At 39.6% G+C, this 19,925-nt stretch overlaps 1 protein-coding gene across 5 annotated transcripts in view; it reads left to right on the plus strand.

Moving 5' to 3' along the window:
- The window catches only part of FRMD6 (FERM domain containing 6), a 78,410-nt gene that overhangs the window by 38,163 nt on the left and 20,322 nt on the right, over window positions 1-19,925 (plus strand). For 4 of the 5 annotated variants that reach the window (XM_021101841.1, XM_021101859.1, XM_021101852.1 and 1 more), the window contains exons 3-7: window positions 6,920-7,010; window positions 10,405-10,484; window positions 11,469-11,545; window positions 13,763-13,949; window positions 17,737-17,892. In XM_021101841.1, coding sequence (XP_020957500.1) covers window positions 6,920-7,010; window positions 10,405-10,484; window positions 11,469-11,545; window positions 13,763-13,949; window positions 17,737-17,892 — 591 coding nt within the window. The remainder of the gene's footprint in view (window positions 1-6,919; window positions 7,011-10,404; window positions 10,485-11,468; window positions 11,546-13,762; window positions 13,950-17,736; window positions 17,893-19,925) is intronic. The other variant, XM_013993402.1, reaches the window with a different exon arrangement.

Here is a 19,925-nt window from a genome sequence, read left to right on the forward strand (position 1 = left end):
CTTGATTTACTAATGTAACCTCGTTTTTGCTCACAAGAATTACCTGAGCATCACACCTGCCTATTCAGTGAACTTTGTCAATCTGTTAGGCAGAATTTGTTTTGATGAGCTACACTCCTACTCAGGGTACCCAAAGTTGCTTTTGGTTGTGTCAAGTGATAGACTATTATTTTGTAGCATTTGGTATTTAAAACCTAATTAAAATCGGCAGCATTATCTTTCTTTGTCAGAATGGGTACTGACAAAATATACTAACATGTAATTTACATGCATACACAAATATGGTATTTGAGATCTTTTTTACAGTTATGTCAATAAAACAGCAACTTAATTTTTTAAAAATACATAAACATACAGCATAAGCCCCTAAGAAACTTCTCTCCATTCCTTTCTGTCTTTCCACCCAGTGGAATATGTGTATGTGTGTTCATATGAGAGTGTGTGTGTATACACACATTCAGGATGTGGAACAAAACCTTACTGACCTCAGGTGAGTAGAAGGAAGACTAACCTGACTTCATGAGGAATCCAAGGAGCTGACTATAATTTTCTATGAAATTAATTTGTACTCTGAATCTCAGGTGAGGAAGATAATTATGGAGAACAGACTGGCAGCCAATCTACTTATTCCTGTAGATCAGTGGTTTTTAAGCCAACTTGATCTACATCAGAATATTGTTAAATACCTAGCCTATTGGACTCCTCTCCTTTGAGAACTAATAAGTCTAGGGTAGGACATAGGCATCTGCATTTAACAGCATTCCTTAATCAGGTGCTATTAATACTTTAAAACCTTAAGCCAGACAGGCGAAGACCTATGGACCAGTACCATCTAGTCTCTTTCACTCTATAGAACTCTGTGTAGTGGATTGTAATTTTTTTTTTTCCCTTTTAAGGGCCGCACCCACGGCATATGGAAGTTCACAGGCTAGGGGTTGAATTGAGCTGTAGCTGCCAGCCTACGTCACAGCCACAGCAATGTGGGATCCAAGCTGCGTCTGCAGCCTACACCACAGCTTAGGGCAATACCAGATCCTTAACCCGCTGAGCGAGACCAGGGATCAAACCTTCATCCTCATGGATACTGGTCAGGTTTGTTACCACTGAACCACGATGGGAACTCCTGTTGGGTTGTATTTTTGACACTGTGTTAGTGGCCTAACCCTTAGAGCAGTACATGATATATAGTAGACCCAAAGTGAATGTTGGTTGTTGTTAGTAACAATAATATAACTACCATCATAATGAAGAAATAAGACTATATTTTGATTTGTATAATTTACTGATTTTGCGACCTTTAAACAAGTTGTTTAAGCTCATTCATCTTCCTCACTTGTAAAAGCCGCTTTCCCAGTGCCTAGCACCTGATAGGCATTTGATATATATTAGCTTCCTTCCTTTTGGAGGGGTAATTGAAAGCTAGTATGGTAATGGAAAGACATGAATGTACTTCACACATACACACCAGAATTCAAATCCCATGTCTTAGAGACTTTTGGAAAATTCATTAAACCTCCCTCAAGTTCACTGTCTTCACCTGTAAAACGGGGATAATACCTGTGGTACAAGGTCATTGTGAGAATTGAGGGTTAGCATGTAGCATAATTCCTGACACATGGATAGTAGCTGCTATCCTTATTGTAATTCTTTATAAGAGATGAATTTTTACACTTCTTCAATTACCTTCTTTTGTAAAATTAGTATAATAATTTCTGCAGGATGGTCAGGACTGTGATTATGGACTGTAACACCATAAATCACTATGATGAAGGAGAATTTTAGAGTCATGGGGATCTAGGTGGAAATCCCTATGCCACAATTTACTCTGCAACCTTGGGCAAGGTAGTTTTTTTGCTTCTGTTTCCTCTTCTATAAGGTGGAGGTAATCCTTTTTTTTTTCCTTTAAAAATTAAAAAAATTTTTACAACATTTTTGAAGGTTACTTTCCATTTACAGTTATTACAGAAAATTGGCTTTATTCCCCATGTTGTACAATACGTCCTGAAGCCTGTGTTATGCCCAGTAGTTCATACCTCCAACTCCAAAGTGGAGATAGTCTGACTCCTCACAGGGTCATTGCTGGAGTATGAGAACATAACATGCATAAGTGTTTGTTGTAGTACCTGGAACCTGGGAATTGCTCACCGAATGAGCTGAGCACTTAGCAGAGTAGCACTTGTTTTCATTTCTTGGAGCTGTGTGCTCAGTTTCTTAGGGCACTCACTTAATGAAACTCACCTGGGAAGTCTGCATGCCATGTAGACCTGTCCCTATTCCAGGGTACATGAATGGCCCTGCCATGTCCAGAGTCCTCATTAGCTGGTGGTTGGCCTAAAGGCAGGAGGAGGGGCTGGGCTAAGTAGTATGGAGGCTCCTCACCACCAAAAACCAATTTAGGGCTGTCAGAGGCCTGTCGTTTTCTACAAAGCGTTTTATTATTATTATTATCATTTTACTGTTTTTTTAATCTTAAAGTTTTATTGACATACAGTTGATTTATAATACTGTGTTAATTTCTGCTGTACAACGACTCAGTTATACATTGTACATATATCCATTCCTTGTCAGATTCTTTTCCCACATAGGTTATCACAGAATATTGAGTAGAATTTCCCGTGCAATACAGCAGGTTCTGGTTAACCATCCATTCTATATGCAGTAGTGTACACGTGCCAGTCCCAAAACTCCAATCCATCCTGCCCCTCCACCTTTTCCCTTTGGTAACCGTGAGTTACAAAGTGTTACTTTTGTCTTTAGACAATAGCAGTCAATATTTGTAGAGTTGTGGTAGAACAAGTTAACTGTGACAAAAACTATTTCATTAATGGCCTCATTTTTTTTAATCATCTCTAAACATTTTTTAAAACCAACAAAGTTTGTTCCCTCACAAGTGTAATTGATAGAATATTGCCTTTGTGTGTGTGGGGGGGGGGTAATTTAGTCTTTTTGGTTAATTCTCTGTGACTTGAACTAATAGGGACTGTTCTAAATGATTTTATCATCAGATAAGTACTAAATATGGGAACGTGGGAATTTTTATTTATTTTTTGTCTTTTTGTCATTTCTTTTTTTTTTTTTTTTTGTCTTTTTGCTATTTCTTGGGCTGCTCCCTCGGCATATGGAAGTTCCCAGGTTAGGGGTCAAATCGGAGCTGTAGCCACCGGCCTACGCCAGAACCACAGCAACGCCAGGTCCGAGCCGCGTCTGCAACCTACACCACAGCTCACGGCAACACGGGATTGTTAACCCACTGTGCAAGGGCAGGGATCGAACCCACAACCTCATGGTTCCTAGTTGGATTCGTTAACCACTGCGCCACGGCGGGAACTCCGGGAACGTGGAAATTTTTAGAAATAGAATGATGGTCAATGTAGGAGCCACCACAATTTTATTTTTTTTCCCTTGTTAGGCCGTGCCTGTGGCATATGGAAGTTCCCAGGCTAGGGGTCGAATTGGAGCTACAGCTGCCATCCTACGCCATAGCCACAGCAATGCAAGATCTGAGCCATGTCTGCAGAGCCATGTCTGCAACCTACACAATAGTTCACACAACACTGGATTCTTGACCCACTGAGCGAGGTCAGGGCTCAAACCCACATCTTCAAGGATATAGTTAGGTTTGTTCACTGAGCCACAATGAGAACTTCCTTTTTTTTTTTAAGAATCACAAAATTTTTTGAGTGATAAAATTGTGGCTAAGGGAGTTCTCACTGTGGTGCAGTGGGTTAAGGATCCAGTGTTGCCAAAGCTATAGTGTAGGTTGCAGCTGCAGCTTGAATTTGATCCTTGGCCCAGAAACTTCCAGATGCCACAAGTGCAGCCAAAAAAAAAAAAAGTGTATAATACATACATATACATATACACACATAGCTAAGAGCTTACACCTCTTGACTGAGATGAGAGAGAACAGTTCTTTTTCTGGGGCATATTTTAAACATTCCTGTTCAATAACAAACCATAGACATTTACAATCAAATGCTGTTTTTATTTAAAAAGTTCCATATAGAGTGTATTTTTAGATACTGTTTTAATTCTTATTCTTAATGCCTCATACTCTATAGCACTTTTTAAAGTTCCCATTACTCCTGAAGATTAGAGAACTTGAAAATTTTCACCATCAGCTAAAATGTAGCCTTAAAGACTCATAATATGCAAGTACAAAAAACTCAAGCTTGTTTTCACAGCAGGCAAGACTTCAGAACCACAGCCTTGTTTAATTACAGCTTTTAAACAAGAACATTGTACTTCCTTGGTAGTTGTTAAAGAGCTTTATCAGTAGGCTCCAAATACTTGATTTAAACTAGGGAAACAATAATAATTATATGGGATGTGTGTAGGAAATGCACAGCATTATTTGAACAACAGCTATCCAAAGTTACAACATGGTTTATTTTGTATGCAGTATGTGGTTTGGAATTTTTCTTTTAACTTTTTATCACATTTTATCCAGAGTGCTTTGTATATGACATTTTTAAATACAGTCAAAACTAAGGATTAAAGTCCTAGACTGTGTGACATTTTAAGTATCAAATTTTTAGTATATAGTTCAGTTTTATATAGCATTAGACACTTTTCCTTTATCAGTTTCTTTATTTAAGTTTATTGGTAAAATGGAATTACAGTAATGTAGACCTCAAATCTGAAGTCTTTTTTTTTTTTTGAATTTTTAGGGCCACTACCGTGGCATATGGAGGTTCCCAGGCAAGGGTCTCATTGGAGCTACAGCTGCCAGCTACACCAGAGCCACAGCAATGCCATATCTGAGCCATGTCTGTGACCTACACCAGAGCTCATGGCAACGCCGGGTCCTTAAACCCACTGAGAGAGGCCAGGGATCAAACCTGCAACCTCACAGTTCCTAGTCAGATTTGTTTCCACTGCGCCATGACAGGAACTCCCAAAGTCTTTTTTAGTGAATGAAGATGTTACTGATTTTCTCTTGGCAAATGTATTCCCCTAGTCTTGTTGGTGTGTTTACATTGATACCTTTTCCCTCAATTCTTGAGTAGCACATTTATTGAATGATCTGCTTTGTAGGTCAAAAAGTAGTCTGTAGTCATGGAACAGAGGGAATAGGAGGGAATAAGACCCCTGGCTTTCATTTGTCAGACATATACTGAGTGCCTGATCTCTATAGCCTGCATATAAAATAAGATACTGTCCCAGCCTCACTGAGGTCCTTTTGCTTAATTAAACAGCTGAATTGGTGCTTTCTGGCTTTAAATACTTTTTATATTTTCCAGTGGATAAGATCCTTCAGTTAGGAGCCATGTAATAATGAATGTGGAAAAGAGTTGTAAAACTATTTTTCTTACTCCAGTTGACATTGTCACCATTCTAAATTGTTAGGCTTTCAGTTATCAAGAGATCTCAATGTTTTTATTTTTTTAATCTGAGTTACATTTAAGGTATGAAAAAAGTCATTAATTCAGAGTTAACTAATTTAGAATTTGTAATAATTAAAACTGTAAATGGTGGAGTTCCTGGTGTGATGTGGAGGGTTAAGGATCTGGCATCGTACCTGTGGTGTCATGGGTTTGATCCCCAGCCTGACACAGTGGATTAAGGATCCAGTGTTGCCACAGTTGTGGTAAAGGTCTCAGCTGTGGCTCAGGTTCACTCCCTGGCCTAGGAACTTCCATATGCCACAAGGGAGGCTGAAAAAACAAAAAGCAAAAAATGTAACTGGTATCATTATTGAAGAATAGTACAAACATGAGGGTGAACGCCACATATAATGTATGTACCTAGAATGATAAACTGTCATGTTGCACTTGTTTTAGTAATATACATATATAAAAGTATTATAATACACAAATGAGCAGAGTTTTGAGTTGTTACTTCTGCCACTACTAGCTGTATGACTTTAAGTTTTCTAGGTTTTCTTTTCTACCTCTATAAAATGAAGAAATTGACCTGTATGGTCTCTTAATGTCAATCCCAACACTAATAAGTTTAGTGATTCTGAATTCATTAGAATTACTGTCCCCCAGAACACATCATTAAACATTTGAAAAGTCATTAAAACTGTTTTTTAAAGACTATTTTATCATTTAACATGTTATATTTCAGAATAACTTAACTCCAGAGTTACAAATTAATATGGTTTTATTTTGTTTGAATTATACCAGGACTCAGAAAAGGAACTTAGTTTAGGTACTTTAAAGATATGTTAGGAGTTTCCATTGTGACTCAGCAGATTAAGAACTTGACATAGTGTCTGTGAGGATGCAGGTTTGATCCCTGGCCTCACTCAGTGGGTTAAGGATCTGGCATTACCACAAGCTGAGGCATAGGCCACAAATGCAGCTTGAATCTGGTGTGGCTATGGCTGTGGCATGGGCTGGCAGCTGCAGCTCTGATTCAGCCCCTAGCCCAGGAACTTCCATATGCTGTAGGTGCTGCAGTAAAAAGGAAAAAAAAAAAAAAAAGATATGTCAAAGTGATTAAATAAATAAAAGCTAGGTATTCACTCATTGGGCAGTATATGAGCATTTTGCTTATTAGACCATCAAGAGGAAGATTTTCCTTGTAAAGATACTTGCCAAATTAATAATTTTGATGATCTGATTAGGTTATATTTGGTTCCTTTGAAATCTGTATTGTGCACCATGGCAATAGAATAAGGCCTTGTCTATGTATCAAAAGATTTATGAGTCTTATACAAGATTGCATTGGTATTTTATTACCATGTTGTTGAAATTCATATTGTGATAATCATTATTGAAACGCAGCTGCAGATTAAAGTGATTTCCATAAAACCAACTGTTGTTTTGCTAGTGTCAGCTTGTCCTTTCAAGCCGAGTATTTAGGACACATTACATTGCCTGGTGGTGGCTCACTGTGTGGACTTGGCTGAATTGTATCTAACGCTGTGTTTTTGAGGGGTTTTTTTTTTGTTTTTTTTTTTCTTCTCTAGGTTAAAATTCTCTGTCACCAGTTGCTGGTCCAGGTGTGTGATCTACTCAGGCTCAAGGACTGTCACCTCTTTGGACTCAGTGTTATACAGAGTAAGCCTCAGTGCCATCTCTGATGGGTTTGGCCAACTGTCCCTGAGAAAATGACATTTCTAACTTAAATTGGATATATTATGTAATTTTGATTGTCAAAATAATCATAAACTGATCATTTTTAATCTAGTGTCATTTTTTTAAACTTAACTGTTCTATGTTTCGTACACGATTTAGAATTTTGTCATTTATTTATTATGGTTTGAACTTTAAAATTGATTCCTCTCTAGGAGTCTCTGTTTTCTCTTTTGTGTTTTAATGAGCCAACCTTGATTTTTGTTTGTTTGCACTCAGGATCAGCTGGAGCTAGTAGGAAATTACCTTAGATATTTTTAGAATTTAATTTGGTTTATAATTGTTGGTATTAAATGGTATTTAGACATAGTAAAACTGACTTTATTCTGGTTCTCTTGCTATTGAAATATATAGTATAACAAAGTGATCTATTCAGTTTACTCTTATTTTCTCTTTTTCCCTTCTCCTTTTTCTAGTCAAAATATATAACTTGGAGATACTGGTTCAGTTCCTTCTGTAAACTTTATGTGGAGAAGATTTTCAAGCTTCCCCTCCCAAGTATACCTTAGTTAGAGTTAAGTTCCCAGGGTGTAAGTGCAGCCTTTCTTTAAAACCTTCTTATTTTAAATTGTATCTTAAGATTTCTCTAATTTAGTCTTCTGGATACTGAAAACCTTTCAAACCTCAGTTTTTCAAGGAGACCTTTTTTTTGTGAAACATATTTATATTTTATACTTGGTTATGAATTTTCTTTCTCTCTCTCTCTCTCTCTTTCTCTTTCTGTCTGTCTGTCTCGCTCTGTCTTTTTAGGCCACACGTGTGTCATATGGAAGTTCCAGGCCGAATCTATGGCTGCCAGCCTACACCATAGCCACAGCAGTGCAGGATCCGAGCCTCTTCTGTGACCTACACCACACCTCATGGCAATGCCAGATTCTTAACCCACTGAGAGGGGCCAGGGATTGAACCCACATCCTCGTGGATACTAGTCTGGTTTGTTACTGCTGAGGCACACCAGGAACTCCTGAATTATTTTTCTATTTCTGGAATTGGTTTCAATTTAAAGTCTTAAGATACCTTGAGAACCTGGTTAGTACCACAGAGTGCTTAAACTTTGCCAGGTTTGAAAGTGTATCATGATCAGCTGATCAACAGGCTGGCTCCAAAATGTGAGCTGTTTTTAGTTGTTTTAAAAAGACAACTCTGGAGAGTCCAGAGAGCATGGAGCAGAGACGTATCAGGACAAGAGTATGCAACCATTTGCTCTTCAGTTCCTTCCTGTGGCAGTGAAGGCAGTAAAAACACAAATGCTCAGCTCTATCCCTGTATTGGCACATCTTTCAATCATTCTTTCAAGGAAGGGCCGGGGAGGAATAAGATGCCCTGCAGATCCTAAATAGCTTTACTTTTATTTTGTACTCAGAGTCAATTCTTCTTATTACAACTACAGTCAGACTGTTATCTTTGTTATTCAACAGGTCAATCTAATAAGACCAGTTTATAGCTTCTTTAGGTCTCAAAGTAAGGGTTTCAAAGATGTCCTTTTTAAAAGAGAGATTGTAATGTGGCAGAAGAACATTGGAGCAGGAATCAGACCTGATTCTGGTTCTACCACTAGCTGGCCCTGTAGCTTTAGAAATGCCCCTTACTTTCTCTCATGTCAAATGGAGATCACAGCTCTACCTGCTTTGCAAAATTGATGTGTGTGTGAGAATTCCTAAAGTATAAAGCTCTGGTTAGGGAGTTTCCTGGTGGCCTAGCTGTTAAGGACTTAGCATTGTCACTGCTGTGGCTCAGGTCACTGCTGTGACTCAGGTTCCATCCCTGGCCCCGGAAACTTACAAATGCTGTGGGCATGGCCAAAAAACAAGCTCTGGACAAACTGTGAGATGGTAGAGACACAGTGGTAGTTCAAAAATATATGTATGTACTGTTAATGGTGAACAGTCTCAATTCTCTTCTTTATGTTGCTTCTTCAGACAGAACTAAAGCCAGGCATAAATCAGATTCAACACATAGGTTGTCTGATCTTGTGCATTTCACGTTAATTGGTAACATGAGGAATGGGAGATAGTTTTAGTTGATACGATAAGTGGATTTTAGTAGCATCCTCTTATCGCTGTGACCTCTTCCTTACCCCTTTCATCGATACTGGTTGACTTAACATGCCATTCATAGATAAAGAGTGGCTTTACCCTTCCTATTCTCTTATGACACTTTTCCAGTCAAACTCCAATATCCAGTTAAGGATGACAGCATGGTCAAGTGTGTTATCCTTGCAGTAGCCAAAGAGACACTCTTCTCTTTTAGAATGAATACTTTTTTTTTTCAGCCTTATACTTCTTTATTTATTTATTTTTTACTTTATTTTTTTATTACTCAAATGAATTTATCACATCTGTAGTTGTATAATGATCATAACAATCTGATTTCACAGGATTTCCACTTTTTAGGCAGGGCCGTTCATGAGAGTGACCCCATAGTGATACTGAAAGGAAAAGGAAGAAGCTTTATTTAAAAAGATTGAAAACTTTGTACAAGATAGGAAGGCTTCTCAAATGAAATTTCTCTCCCTTTACAAGAATCTCTTTGGGAAATCCGAAGAAGTTTCCTTTTTTTTTTTTTTCTTTACCAGCTTGTTTTCACATGTTTAGATTGCTTTTACATGGGTTGTTAGCAGTCTTATTTTCTGTTCATCTGAAGAACATCATTCCCTTGAAGAAATGTTTTGGCATTCATTCTTGTTTTGCATAAGATTCTTTCCCTCTTCCCACAAGATCAATCCCAAAGCCAGTGCAAGTAATGGTTTATCATTTTGTCACATTGTGTGATATGTGGAGAACACAGACAAGGAATAGTCTTAAAGACTTCTCTTCACAAAGCATATGGGTCAGGCTTCTCACTGGAAGTGAGATGGTTACCACTGGTATTTTCTCATTTCTTACTAACAATTGAGATGGTGTTCCTGCACCATTTCATTACTTTGCATCTATAAGACAAGCCCAGTGTGACAGCCAAACAAAAGCATGTTTTTCTAAGACTAACACCCACAGTTAGACTGTGAGTTGTTGATGGCCCTAGAAACTAAGTAAAATACAAGTTGGAAATGAATTTCTTCTAAATGTTACATATTTTTAATGATATATGTTCTGTTCTGCAAAAGCAAAATAATTCATAAAAAATCTCATTAATATCTACCACACAGAACCAACCTTTTATCTTCTAGTATCTTTTTTGAGTTTTCTTGGTATTTTGTGAATTCAGAGTACATTTGCAAATGTTGAGGCCTTTTTAAAAGAAATCCATTTCTTTGTATATTCTTTTCTTTCAAAAAAAAAATCCTTTCTTTATCACCTTGTCTCCTTTTTCTTATGTGCAGATAATGAACATGTGTATATGGAGTTGTCACAAAAGCTTTACAAGTATTGTCCAAAAGAATGGAAGAAAGAAGCCAGCAAGGTATGACAATGCGAAGTCACTTGGATGAGATTACATTTATGAGCAAAATTATTTTGATTTTTCAAAAAGTTTATTTTAGCCATTATACATTAAAAAAATCTTAGCACTTCATACGGAAAAGGTTGGAAAGGGAAATGAATTGTCTGTTCTAAAATATCACTTTAGTGGAGTATTAATAGCTTAGAGCATCTAATAGTAGATTTTAGATATCTGTTGAAACAATATGGGATAATAACAGTAATCTTGGGGTAATGTTTTGAAATGAAAAGCATGGAAAAAGATTTGTTCCTCTTCTTCGGCCGTGTTGTCAAAATGATGGTCTAGAAATTATTAGTCATTTTTAAAATCTACATTTACTGTCTTTACATTCAGTATTTTGTGATTTTATTGGACCTGTGCTTTCTGTTTACATGGGGGAGCATTCACTGGAATTTCCCTAGTGTTTGCAGGATCACCCCTGCAAATCAGCAGTAATGCCCAGCGTCTAATCCTCTATCCTCCAATTTGTATTTAAGAATTCTGGGAGTAAACTGGGAGGCTACTTCAAAGCCAACTACAAAGTAAGGAACATGAATGTCTACATAAACAAACAGCATATTAGAATTCGGTTTGTGGAATGTCCGAGGGACAAGAGAACCTCGTAATGAGGAGCAAATGGTCACCACAGGGGACAGAGCTGAGAGAGGCCTTGGAGCTCAGCGAGAAATTTCCACTGGCATTTATTTTTGTCTTCCCTTATGTTGTCCTTGGCATGACAGTGAATGAGTGTCAGATACCGTGATGGTGCTCTGTAACTTCCTGGTTTTGCGTGAACCGGGTATCCATCTGGGACAACCGTCTACCCACGGCAAGCCCCCATTCATCAGAAGGAGATAAAACCTTTCAGCATTTGAAAAGTATCTCGTAAATGATGGTATTTTGTTGTTTTTGAAACTTACTTTTGAAATAACTGAAAACAACTCAGTTTTGTTGTCTGTGTTGTAGGGTATCGACCAGTTCGGGCCCCCTATGATCATCCACTTCCGCGTGCAGTACTATGTAGAAAATGGCCGGCTGATCAGGTATGAGGACAGGGAGAAATTCTGAACCTTTGTTTTTCCACAATGCTCGTCTTCTAACATACCAAATAAAACTACCCGTGTTTGTTTGTCTCCACCTGCTAAAATATAAATTCCATAAGAACAGGGATTTAAAAAGTTCTTTTTGCACACACATATACCTTTAGTCCCTAAAACAGAGGTGCCATAGATAAATATCATTAACTCACTAAATATTTGTTGAGTGGATGAATGATAATGCCAGACTCTCAGTAAATGTTCACTGGCTCACATTTTCTCTATTCCACATTTTCCATAACAAATCAGCCACCAAAAAGGTATTTCCTTTAAGAATGAATGAGCACTTTTGTGAAAAGTGGAGAAATTAGCTGATGGATGATATTCTTTTCTGGTGGTGGTAGGGGGGGGGGGGCGGGGGTAGGGCAGCAGCCAGAACTCTGACCTATGAAAATGCACGGGTGTTTATATAGCCTGGTTTTCTTTTTACCCTTGGGGTCGGTCTTGCCTCTGTTCCTGGCAGTAGCTCTAAAGCTAAGATTACACCCACTGGAGCTATCTTGTGAAAATCTTAGGTGCAGTTTGGCCAGGATAGGTAATTGAGTCTTTTTCCAGAGGTGGGTGCATGAATAATCCTGTGCACCTGGAACAGACTCAGAAGTCACCAGTTCAGAAGCTCGGTTTATCACTTGTAGAGGAGGACTCCATGCTAGTAGACTTAGAGAGGTGATTCTCTTGGCTGATAGAAAGTACTAGAAGGTGAACTCTGTGTCGTACTTTTTTTTTTTTTTTTTTTTTTCAAATTTTGAGAAACCCCATGCGAAAGAGACAAAGCTACATTTGGCTAATGAGTTATATCTGAGATTTGCTCTTAATATATCATTGCCACTTGCAAATTAAAAAGTAAAACATAAATAGCCCATAAAGAGGTTTTTTTCAAAGGCAAAGAAACTTTTTTAGTTATTTTCAGTGTATATAAAATTTTTACTCAGTTTATTCAATAAGAATGGAATGGAATGTGCTGGAAAGAAGGCCCATGTACTATTTAGCCACTAATTAACCCCCTGGGACTAATGAATGTTGAATTCATTCCTATACTTCTGCCCTTTTCCACAGTGATGAGCAGGTCCGAACACTGTGGAGTCAGTATTATAAAAAGAAGTGCTCTGAACAGTACTCTGTCCCAAGGGAAAAACAATTACATAAATGCTTTATTTTTAAAGCTCTTCATTCTTAAACATGATCTTGATGAAAATAAACGCATATGTTTTTATTATCATCAACTAACAAGCTATGAATCTCAGGTAAACATTCAACCTAAAATAATAGGGAGGCAAAAACTCGTTAAACACACACAGACACACACACATTTTTTTCCTTGTGTTTTCACTTTGATCACAGAGGCGTCCTGTTTGCCTGTGACATTTTTTGGAGCTTGACCGTGTTTTTCCCCAGTCGGCGCTTCTCACTCAATGTATTTAATGGGGACTGTGTTTATATCTGACCTCAGTAGATTGTAAGGAGAGCACTGTTCATATTTCCATTCGTGAGGACCATCGTGATTGTTATAACATGTGGCTATAAAAGCACTAATGTAACATCCACTTAATTTGAAACAAAAGATTTAAGGAACATTTTCAGTTCATTCATTCTTAGAGAAGGGAAAAAACACTATAGTTCAGCAGATTTTTTTTCTTGTAGGGTAGATACACAAATATTTTTCAAAGGGCCTTAATGTATTTGTCACGTGCTCAGATGAAAAACAGAACTCATACGAACAGCGTAACGTGAAAGCCAGGGTTGTCCCTCAGGTCTGTCCTTATTTGTGTCGTGTGTGCAGCTTTATTGTTGGAAGAGTATTTTAATACAGACCACAAATGCCTAGGCTTCTATTCTAATACTTGTTCACCGCAGTATTTACCACATTGGAGTGGAATGATTGAGATCTTTTTTCCATTCTCTGAATGTATCAAATGCTACAGGCCTTAGCAAATGCTGTTTTTGCAGCCTGGGTCCTCTGACTTGGGGCTTGACTCTGTGGGACCCTGGTGAGGCAGCAACCAGGCGTTAGCTACAACCTCCCCCTTTTCAGTGGATGAGGAGGGAGAGGGAGGAGGGAGCAGAAACAGAAGAGCCCTTGTCACCAGATGGATAGCAGGATTTGGGTTCTGTTTACATGCCTTTAAATTGTTCCATCAAAATGTGAGTTCTTTATTTTCCTAGTGACAGAGCAGCGAGATTCTATTATTACTGGCACCTGAGAAAACAAGTTCTTCATTCCCAGTGTGTGCTCCGAGAGGAGGCCTACTTCCTGCTGGCAGCCTTTGCGCTGCAGGCTGATCTTGGGAACTTCAAAAGGAATGAGCACCACGGAAAATACTTTGAGCCTGAAGCATACTTCCCATCGTGGGTAGGCACTGTTTTCAAATTCTTAAGTGTTTTCTCTCGCACTCTCCGTTCATTGTGCAGCTACTCACGCTGCTTCAAGAAATGGAAACCCAGAGGCGTCATGTCCAGAAAAACCCTCCATGATGCCCAGATACACATTTGAGTCTCTCTTTGTACTCACACCACTGATGGGAAATGAGGAAGGGGATTCCTACAGGTGGCCAAACGTGGCATTTACATGGCCTTGACCTTCTTACTTACTCTTTTTTGTTGTTGTTGTTATGGTTGATTTACAGTGTTATACCAATTTCTGCTATACAGGAAAATGACTCAGTCAGACATATATATATATATGTATGTATGTATGTATATTTATTTTTTTAATATTCTTTATTATACTTTTTTTTTGTCTTTTTAGGGCCGCACCCATGGCATATGGAAGTTCTCGGGCTAGGGGTTGATTCAGAGCTGCAGCTGCTGACCTATGCCACAGCACCACAGCAATGTCAGATCCGAGTCACATCTGTGACCTACACCACAGGTTATGGCAACACGGGATCCTTAACCCACTGAGTGAGGCCAGGGATTGAATCTCTTCCTCATGGATCCTAGTTGGATTTGTAACCTGCTGAGCCACAACAGGAACTCTGTAATGTTCTTGACTATTTTGTAATATTCTTTTCCATCATGGTCTATCCCAGGAAATTGGATATAGTTCTGTGTTCTGTACAGTAGGACCTTATTTATCCATTTGAAATGTAATAGTTTGCATCTACTAACCCCAAGCTCCTAGTCCATCCAAAACATTTTCCCCCTTCAAATGGGAGAAAAACATTACTCTTGAAAAGATGAGGTCATTCACAGCTTTTCTTGTGTTGAGAAAACAGATATAAGTAAAATCTTTGCTTTGAGTACCATGTTTTTCACTCTCAAAAGAGGATCCACCCTCTTGCTTCAGTGAGAAACCTTAAGTCATTGGAACCCTGACTTTCCCAGCTGTCTGTCCGTTCTCCACCCACCCTGTGGACACCACCACCCCTGCTTCCTCCAGGTCTCTGCTGAGACATCTCTCTCGCCTGTATCTTCAGCCTCTACTCAATCCAGCTCTTCTTCAGGCAGAACATACTTGGTTTGGTTCACACCTCCCCATCCTCAGGGAAGCAAAGAGAGAAAGAAGAGCTGCCCTTCTTACCTCCCCTTCTCAGTAAGGCCTCTTGATTTTTTTTTAGCTTCTTTACTTGGACATGTGTTCTTCAGCCCACATCCATGTGCCTTCTTTGCTCACCGCCCCTCCACTCATGGCGCTGTCCCTAAGGCCACCAGTGACCTTAAGTGGCCAGATCCAGAGGACACTTTTCACTTCTTTTCCTGAATGTCTCTGCTGCGTTTGACACTTACTCGCTTACCTCCCAGGAGATCCCATCCAAAAGTTATGCTGCTGCGTTTGACACTTACTCGCTTACCTCCCAGGAGATCCCATCCAAAAGTTATGCTTTTAACAGCCACCTAGGTGCTGGCTCCTCCTAAGTCAAACTCGTCTCCCATCTCAATTCTGTGCTTCCTACCTCTGTGTTCCCAGCATCCACTAGTGGCACTGCCATCTGCCTGGTCACCCGGAAATTTAAGAGTCAAATAGGACTCTTCCTTATCATCCTTCTTTCTCTCCGCCCCTCCCAGGCAGCCAGGACAGCCTCTCAGATAAACAAACCATTGAGGCCCCAAGCAGCCAGCTTGAGACATAAAATTCTCTTGTATTTTTTTGTTCTCTTAACTTCCTAAATGTCATCACGTCCCATCCCCGTCATTTTCCTCCAGTTGCCCAGCTCTCATCAGTACCAGCAGCGCTTGTCCCTGCTTCAGTCTTCACAGCTTACGGAGGAGTTGATTTAAAATCTTCTGATGTAAAGCTTCACCTGCAGAGTGACGTGCAGGCCCCCAGGTGTAACCTAGGAACTTCCCAGCATATGGTCCCTGCAGCCCTTCCAGCTTCCTTTCTGGGTGTCCTGTACCTTGAATGCTGTGCTCAGACAACATTCAGCAATGTCCATGTCTCGGCACCTGTGGTGTCTCACACTCCAGGCCTCTCTTCCCTCAGTTCCCTGAGCTGGTGAAGCCCCTCCCTGTTCTACCAGGCTACTCCTGCTCATCCTCAGAGACTCCACACAGGCACGCTTCCCTGTGTACCTGGTGCCCCTCCTATGGGCTCAAGAAGACCCTGAACATAAGTGCTTTATTTTCAAATGCCCTATTTTTCTCTCGCCCCCAGTAAACTGTTTTTTAGCGTATTCTAAAGGACAGGCATAAACTTAGCTTTTTCTGTTTCTTCAGCATTTCCTATCACGGTGCTCAATATCATGGTGCTTTCCTCTTTTTTTTTTTCCCCCTAATTTTTTAAATTCAGTTTTATTTTTTTAAATTTTATTTATTTTTCCGGCCATGCCTGCAGCATGCGGAAGTTCCCAGGCCAGGGATCAAACCAGTGCCATAGCAGCAACCTGAGTCACAGCAGTGATATCTCGAGATCCTTAGCCCACCACACCACAAGAGAATTCCTCAATATAAGCTTTCATTCCCTGACAGTGCTTCAGTTATGGAAGAGAAACCACAGAAGGCATCAAGCTATGGCATGATCAATGTCTGTTGAAACGAAATTAGCCTGTATTTACATTCCCTAGTTATCATCAGGTACTCAGTGACCCTTGGTCATTTTAGTCAGAGCTTCCCCATTAATGTGCCATTGCAGCCAGCGTGCTGAGGTACCAGCTTCCCCTCCCCTTGCAATCAGAAACATCTACTTCATTACCCTTTACAAATAATATTTTCTACAGGTTCTTTGACCCGAAAAAGTTTGGCAAGCACTGATATAGATGATCTCCGTGTAAAAGGAGTCTAGGAAGAAAAATCTGTAACTTGGAGTTCTCAGCAAAACTTGACCATTGGCCAATAATTCCTCGTGTTTAGCTCTCCTTAAAATATTCATAGAAAGAAACAAAATGTCAGTATCTATAAAAACATCCGGAAAACTAAAAGTTCTCTAATTTTTTTATTCTGATCCTTTTAAGCACTAAAATGCTTTTTGTTCATTTTGCATAATTCTTTCTTCATGGAATCAGCTAAGACTTTAAAAATTTACCCATACCTTCCTGTTAGCCTGCAGCTCCTGGATGCTATATATTTTGATATCCAAAAGCTTAGACCACTATCTAAGAAAACCAGTGAAAACCAAAGTCACAGTGAATTGTCTTGAATATTTGAGTGAAATTGTTTGCTCCTAAGTATGCAAATAGAGCATTCATAACCAGCCTCTTATGCAAAAACCAAAAATGTTTCTAAGAATTCCTCTCAGTCCCCTGCCTCCTTTGGATTCACATTTAGCCTCTCCCACACTGTGGCTGTAATTTTAGAAGAGTTCAGTAGGATCCAGAACCTGAAGATGTGCTGACGGTCGATGTATTTCACGGTACCAATAATTTTGCAAGTGTAAACACTGATGTGGACAGAATTTCGCAAGTTTGCATGGTTTTTCTTTATTGGTGATTTTCGAGCCAAGAGAACATATTTTTCCTGTGATTTTTCTACTTAGATATGAAGTACTATAGCTACATTGACTCTGTAGCTTCTAGTATTAGCTGATTCAGCCTCGTACCATGACAGATGGTCAAGAAAGAATCAGCGTGGGAATTCTCTAATGGAAATCAGCCAATTTCTGTGGCCTATTTTTGTGCCCATCCTCTCCTCCTCTGGGGGTGAGCATAGTACTCACATCCCTCCCACAAATGTTGCCTTACACCCCCGTTGTGTCCCAACAGGTTGTTTCCAAGAGAGGGAAGGACTACATCCTGAAGCACATTCCGAACATGCACAAGGATCAGTTTGCACTGACAGCCTCTGAGGCCCATCTTAAATACATCAAAGAGGCTGTCCGGCTGGATGATGTCGCCGTGCATTACTACAGATTGTATAAGGTACAAAACCGCAGTGAGTCTGCAGCTACACCTTCTTGATCAGGAGAAGCTTTTATTTAAAGTTGTCGCTTTGTTTTTTATATTCTCTCTCTCTCTTTTTTTTACGGCTGCACCCGTGGCATATGAAGTTCCCAGGCTAGGGGTCAAATCAGAGCTGTAGCTGCTGGCCACAGCAACATAGGATCTGAGCCACATCTGTAACCTACACCACAGCTCATGGCAACGCCTGATCCTTAACCCACTGAGCGAGGCCAGGGATTGAACCCACATCCTCATGGATGCCAGTCAGGTTCTTTCCTGCTGAGGCATAATGGGAACTCCCATTTTGTTTTACTTTAATGGGCATTTAAAAGAGTTTCATTCAAACTGCTGTGCATCATACTAGGTCAATCTTGGAGTCAGTGATGCTTTTCCTTGGGAGCAGGTTGGAGTCTTTTTAACGATTCTAACATTGAGATGATGATAACTTGTGGCTGTCAGCTGTGCATCTGGCTTCTCAGTGATTTTGAAATAATTCTTTTTCTCCTTCCCATATCTGCATTTCTGCCCTGGGGAGTAACACTGCAACCTGTTGGGCCAGTAATTTTTAATACTCCTCGAAGTGAAGCTGTATCTGCCTTGTATCCATTAGCAGTAAGGACAACCACTAATGTTTATTGAGTATTGTGTTTATGGGGCCTCTTTTTTTAAAGTCATCATAATTCTGTAAGATAGGAACAGTAACCTTCATTTTATGGACAGGGATACACACCAAAGGTCACAAAACTCATAGGAGCCAGGATTCAACCTGGGTCTACTTAGCAAGAGACTGTGTGCTTAAAGCACTGAATGCCAAGCTTCCCTTGCTCTGAAGCTTGTGACTCTCTTTGTCCTGTGTCCTTGTTTGTTGTGTTCCTGTGTCTCCAGCTTCATTTTCCCATCCCAGATCAGAGGTCACACACCCAAATAATAACAGGGGTGGGCTCTGCCTGGAATCACTCTCAATACTACTAATCCTGTTCTGTCTCTCCCCTACCCCATTCCTCTCCATTTCACAAGTGTTGTTTCCGTTGCAAGAACTCTTGAAACCCCACTTAAGTTACTCAGAGGTGTATGTATTCTCAAACCAAACAGAATGAGGAGGTTCAGAGTAAGGTCTATTGGGCCTAACTTGCTGGGATTATATCCCAGCTTCCCCTCTTGCTGTGTAACCTTAGGCATGTTACTTGGCCTCTCTGGGTTTTAGTTTCCCCATAGATAAATAAGGATGGTAACATAACCAGTCAACTTTGAGGTTTATTGAAGACTGAAGAATCGGTGTGGTGGAAAGTGCTTAAAACACTGCCCAGCACATATTCAGCATGTTAAACTTGTTGCTGTTACCATCATCATTATTGTTATTAGATTTGTTATCTCTCCTACACCCTTTATGGTAAGTTGAGCACAACTAGCCCATTAGAAACTGGACTGTAGTTTGGGTATATTGCTAGGTTATTTTCCTAGTTGAAAAAAAACTTAATAAAAGAGCAAATGATATTATTTTTTCTCTCATGCCCAAGAGATGCCTTGTTAATGCCCTGTCATCTTTGAAGGGCATGGAGTTCCATCTATAAGCTCTCTTCAGCTATGCTCCTAGGAGCCTGAGTTCTTTTCTTCTTTTAAGAGAGTTTGTTGTGACACCTCAATTTCTATGAGAAGATGCAAATAAATGACATTTGTGACAAGTTTATATTTTAAAATGTATGAGGAGTAGGAATGATATCTGGAAAGAGTGTGGCCTTGGAATCAGATCAGAGTAGGAATGATATCTGGAAAGAGTGTGGCCTTGGAATCAGGTATCAGAAACCTTCCATCAGTGCTCACTGTTGCTGGAATCCTAGGCAATTCCAGCTACAGTCCTGGGCATCTGTTAAGTGGGAATGAGCCTATACATAGCATGTCTGAAATAACCAGATGGAGTGCCTGACACATTAGTGAGTGTTCAGTAAACATTAGTTGCTTTTTGTTTGCTAGGGAAGTTTGGTTTTTTAAAGAATCCTATTAAAAATCCTTGA

Source organism: Sus scrofa, chromosome 1 (assembly GCF_000003025.6).
Source record: "Sus scrofa isolate TJ Tabasco breed Duroc chromosome 1, Sscrofa11.1, whole genome shotgun sequence".
In the NCBI taxonomy this organism is placed as follows: Eukaryota; Metazoa; Chordata; class Mammalia; order Artiodactyla; family Suidae; genus Sus; species Sus scrofa.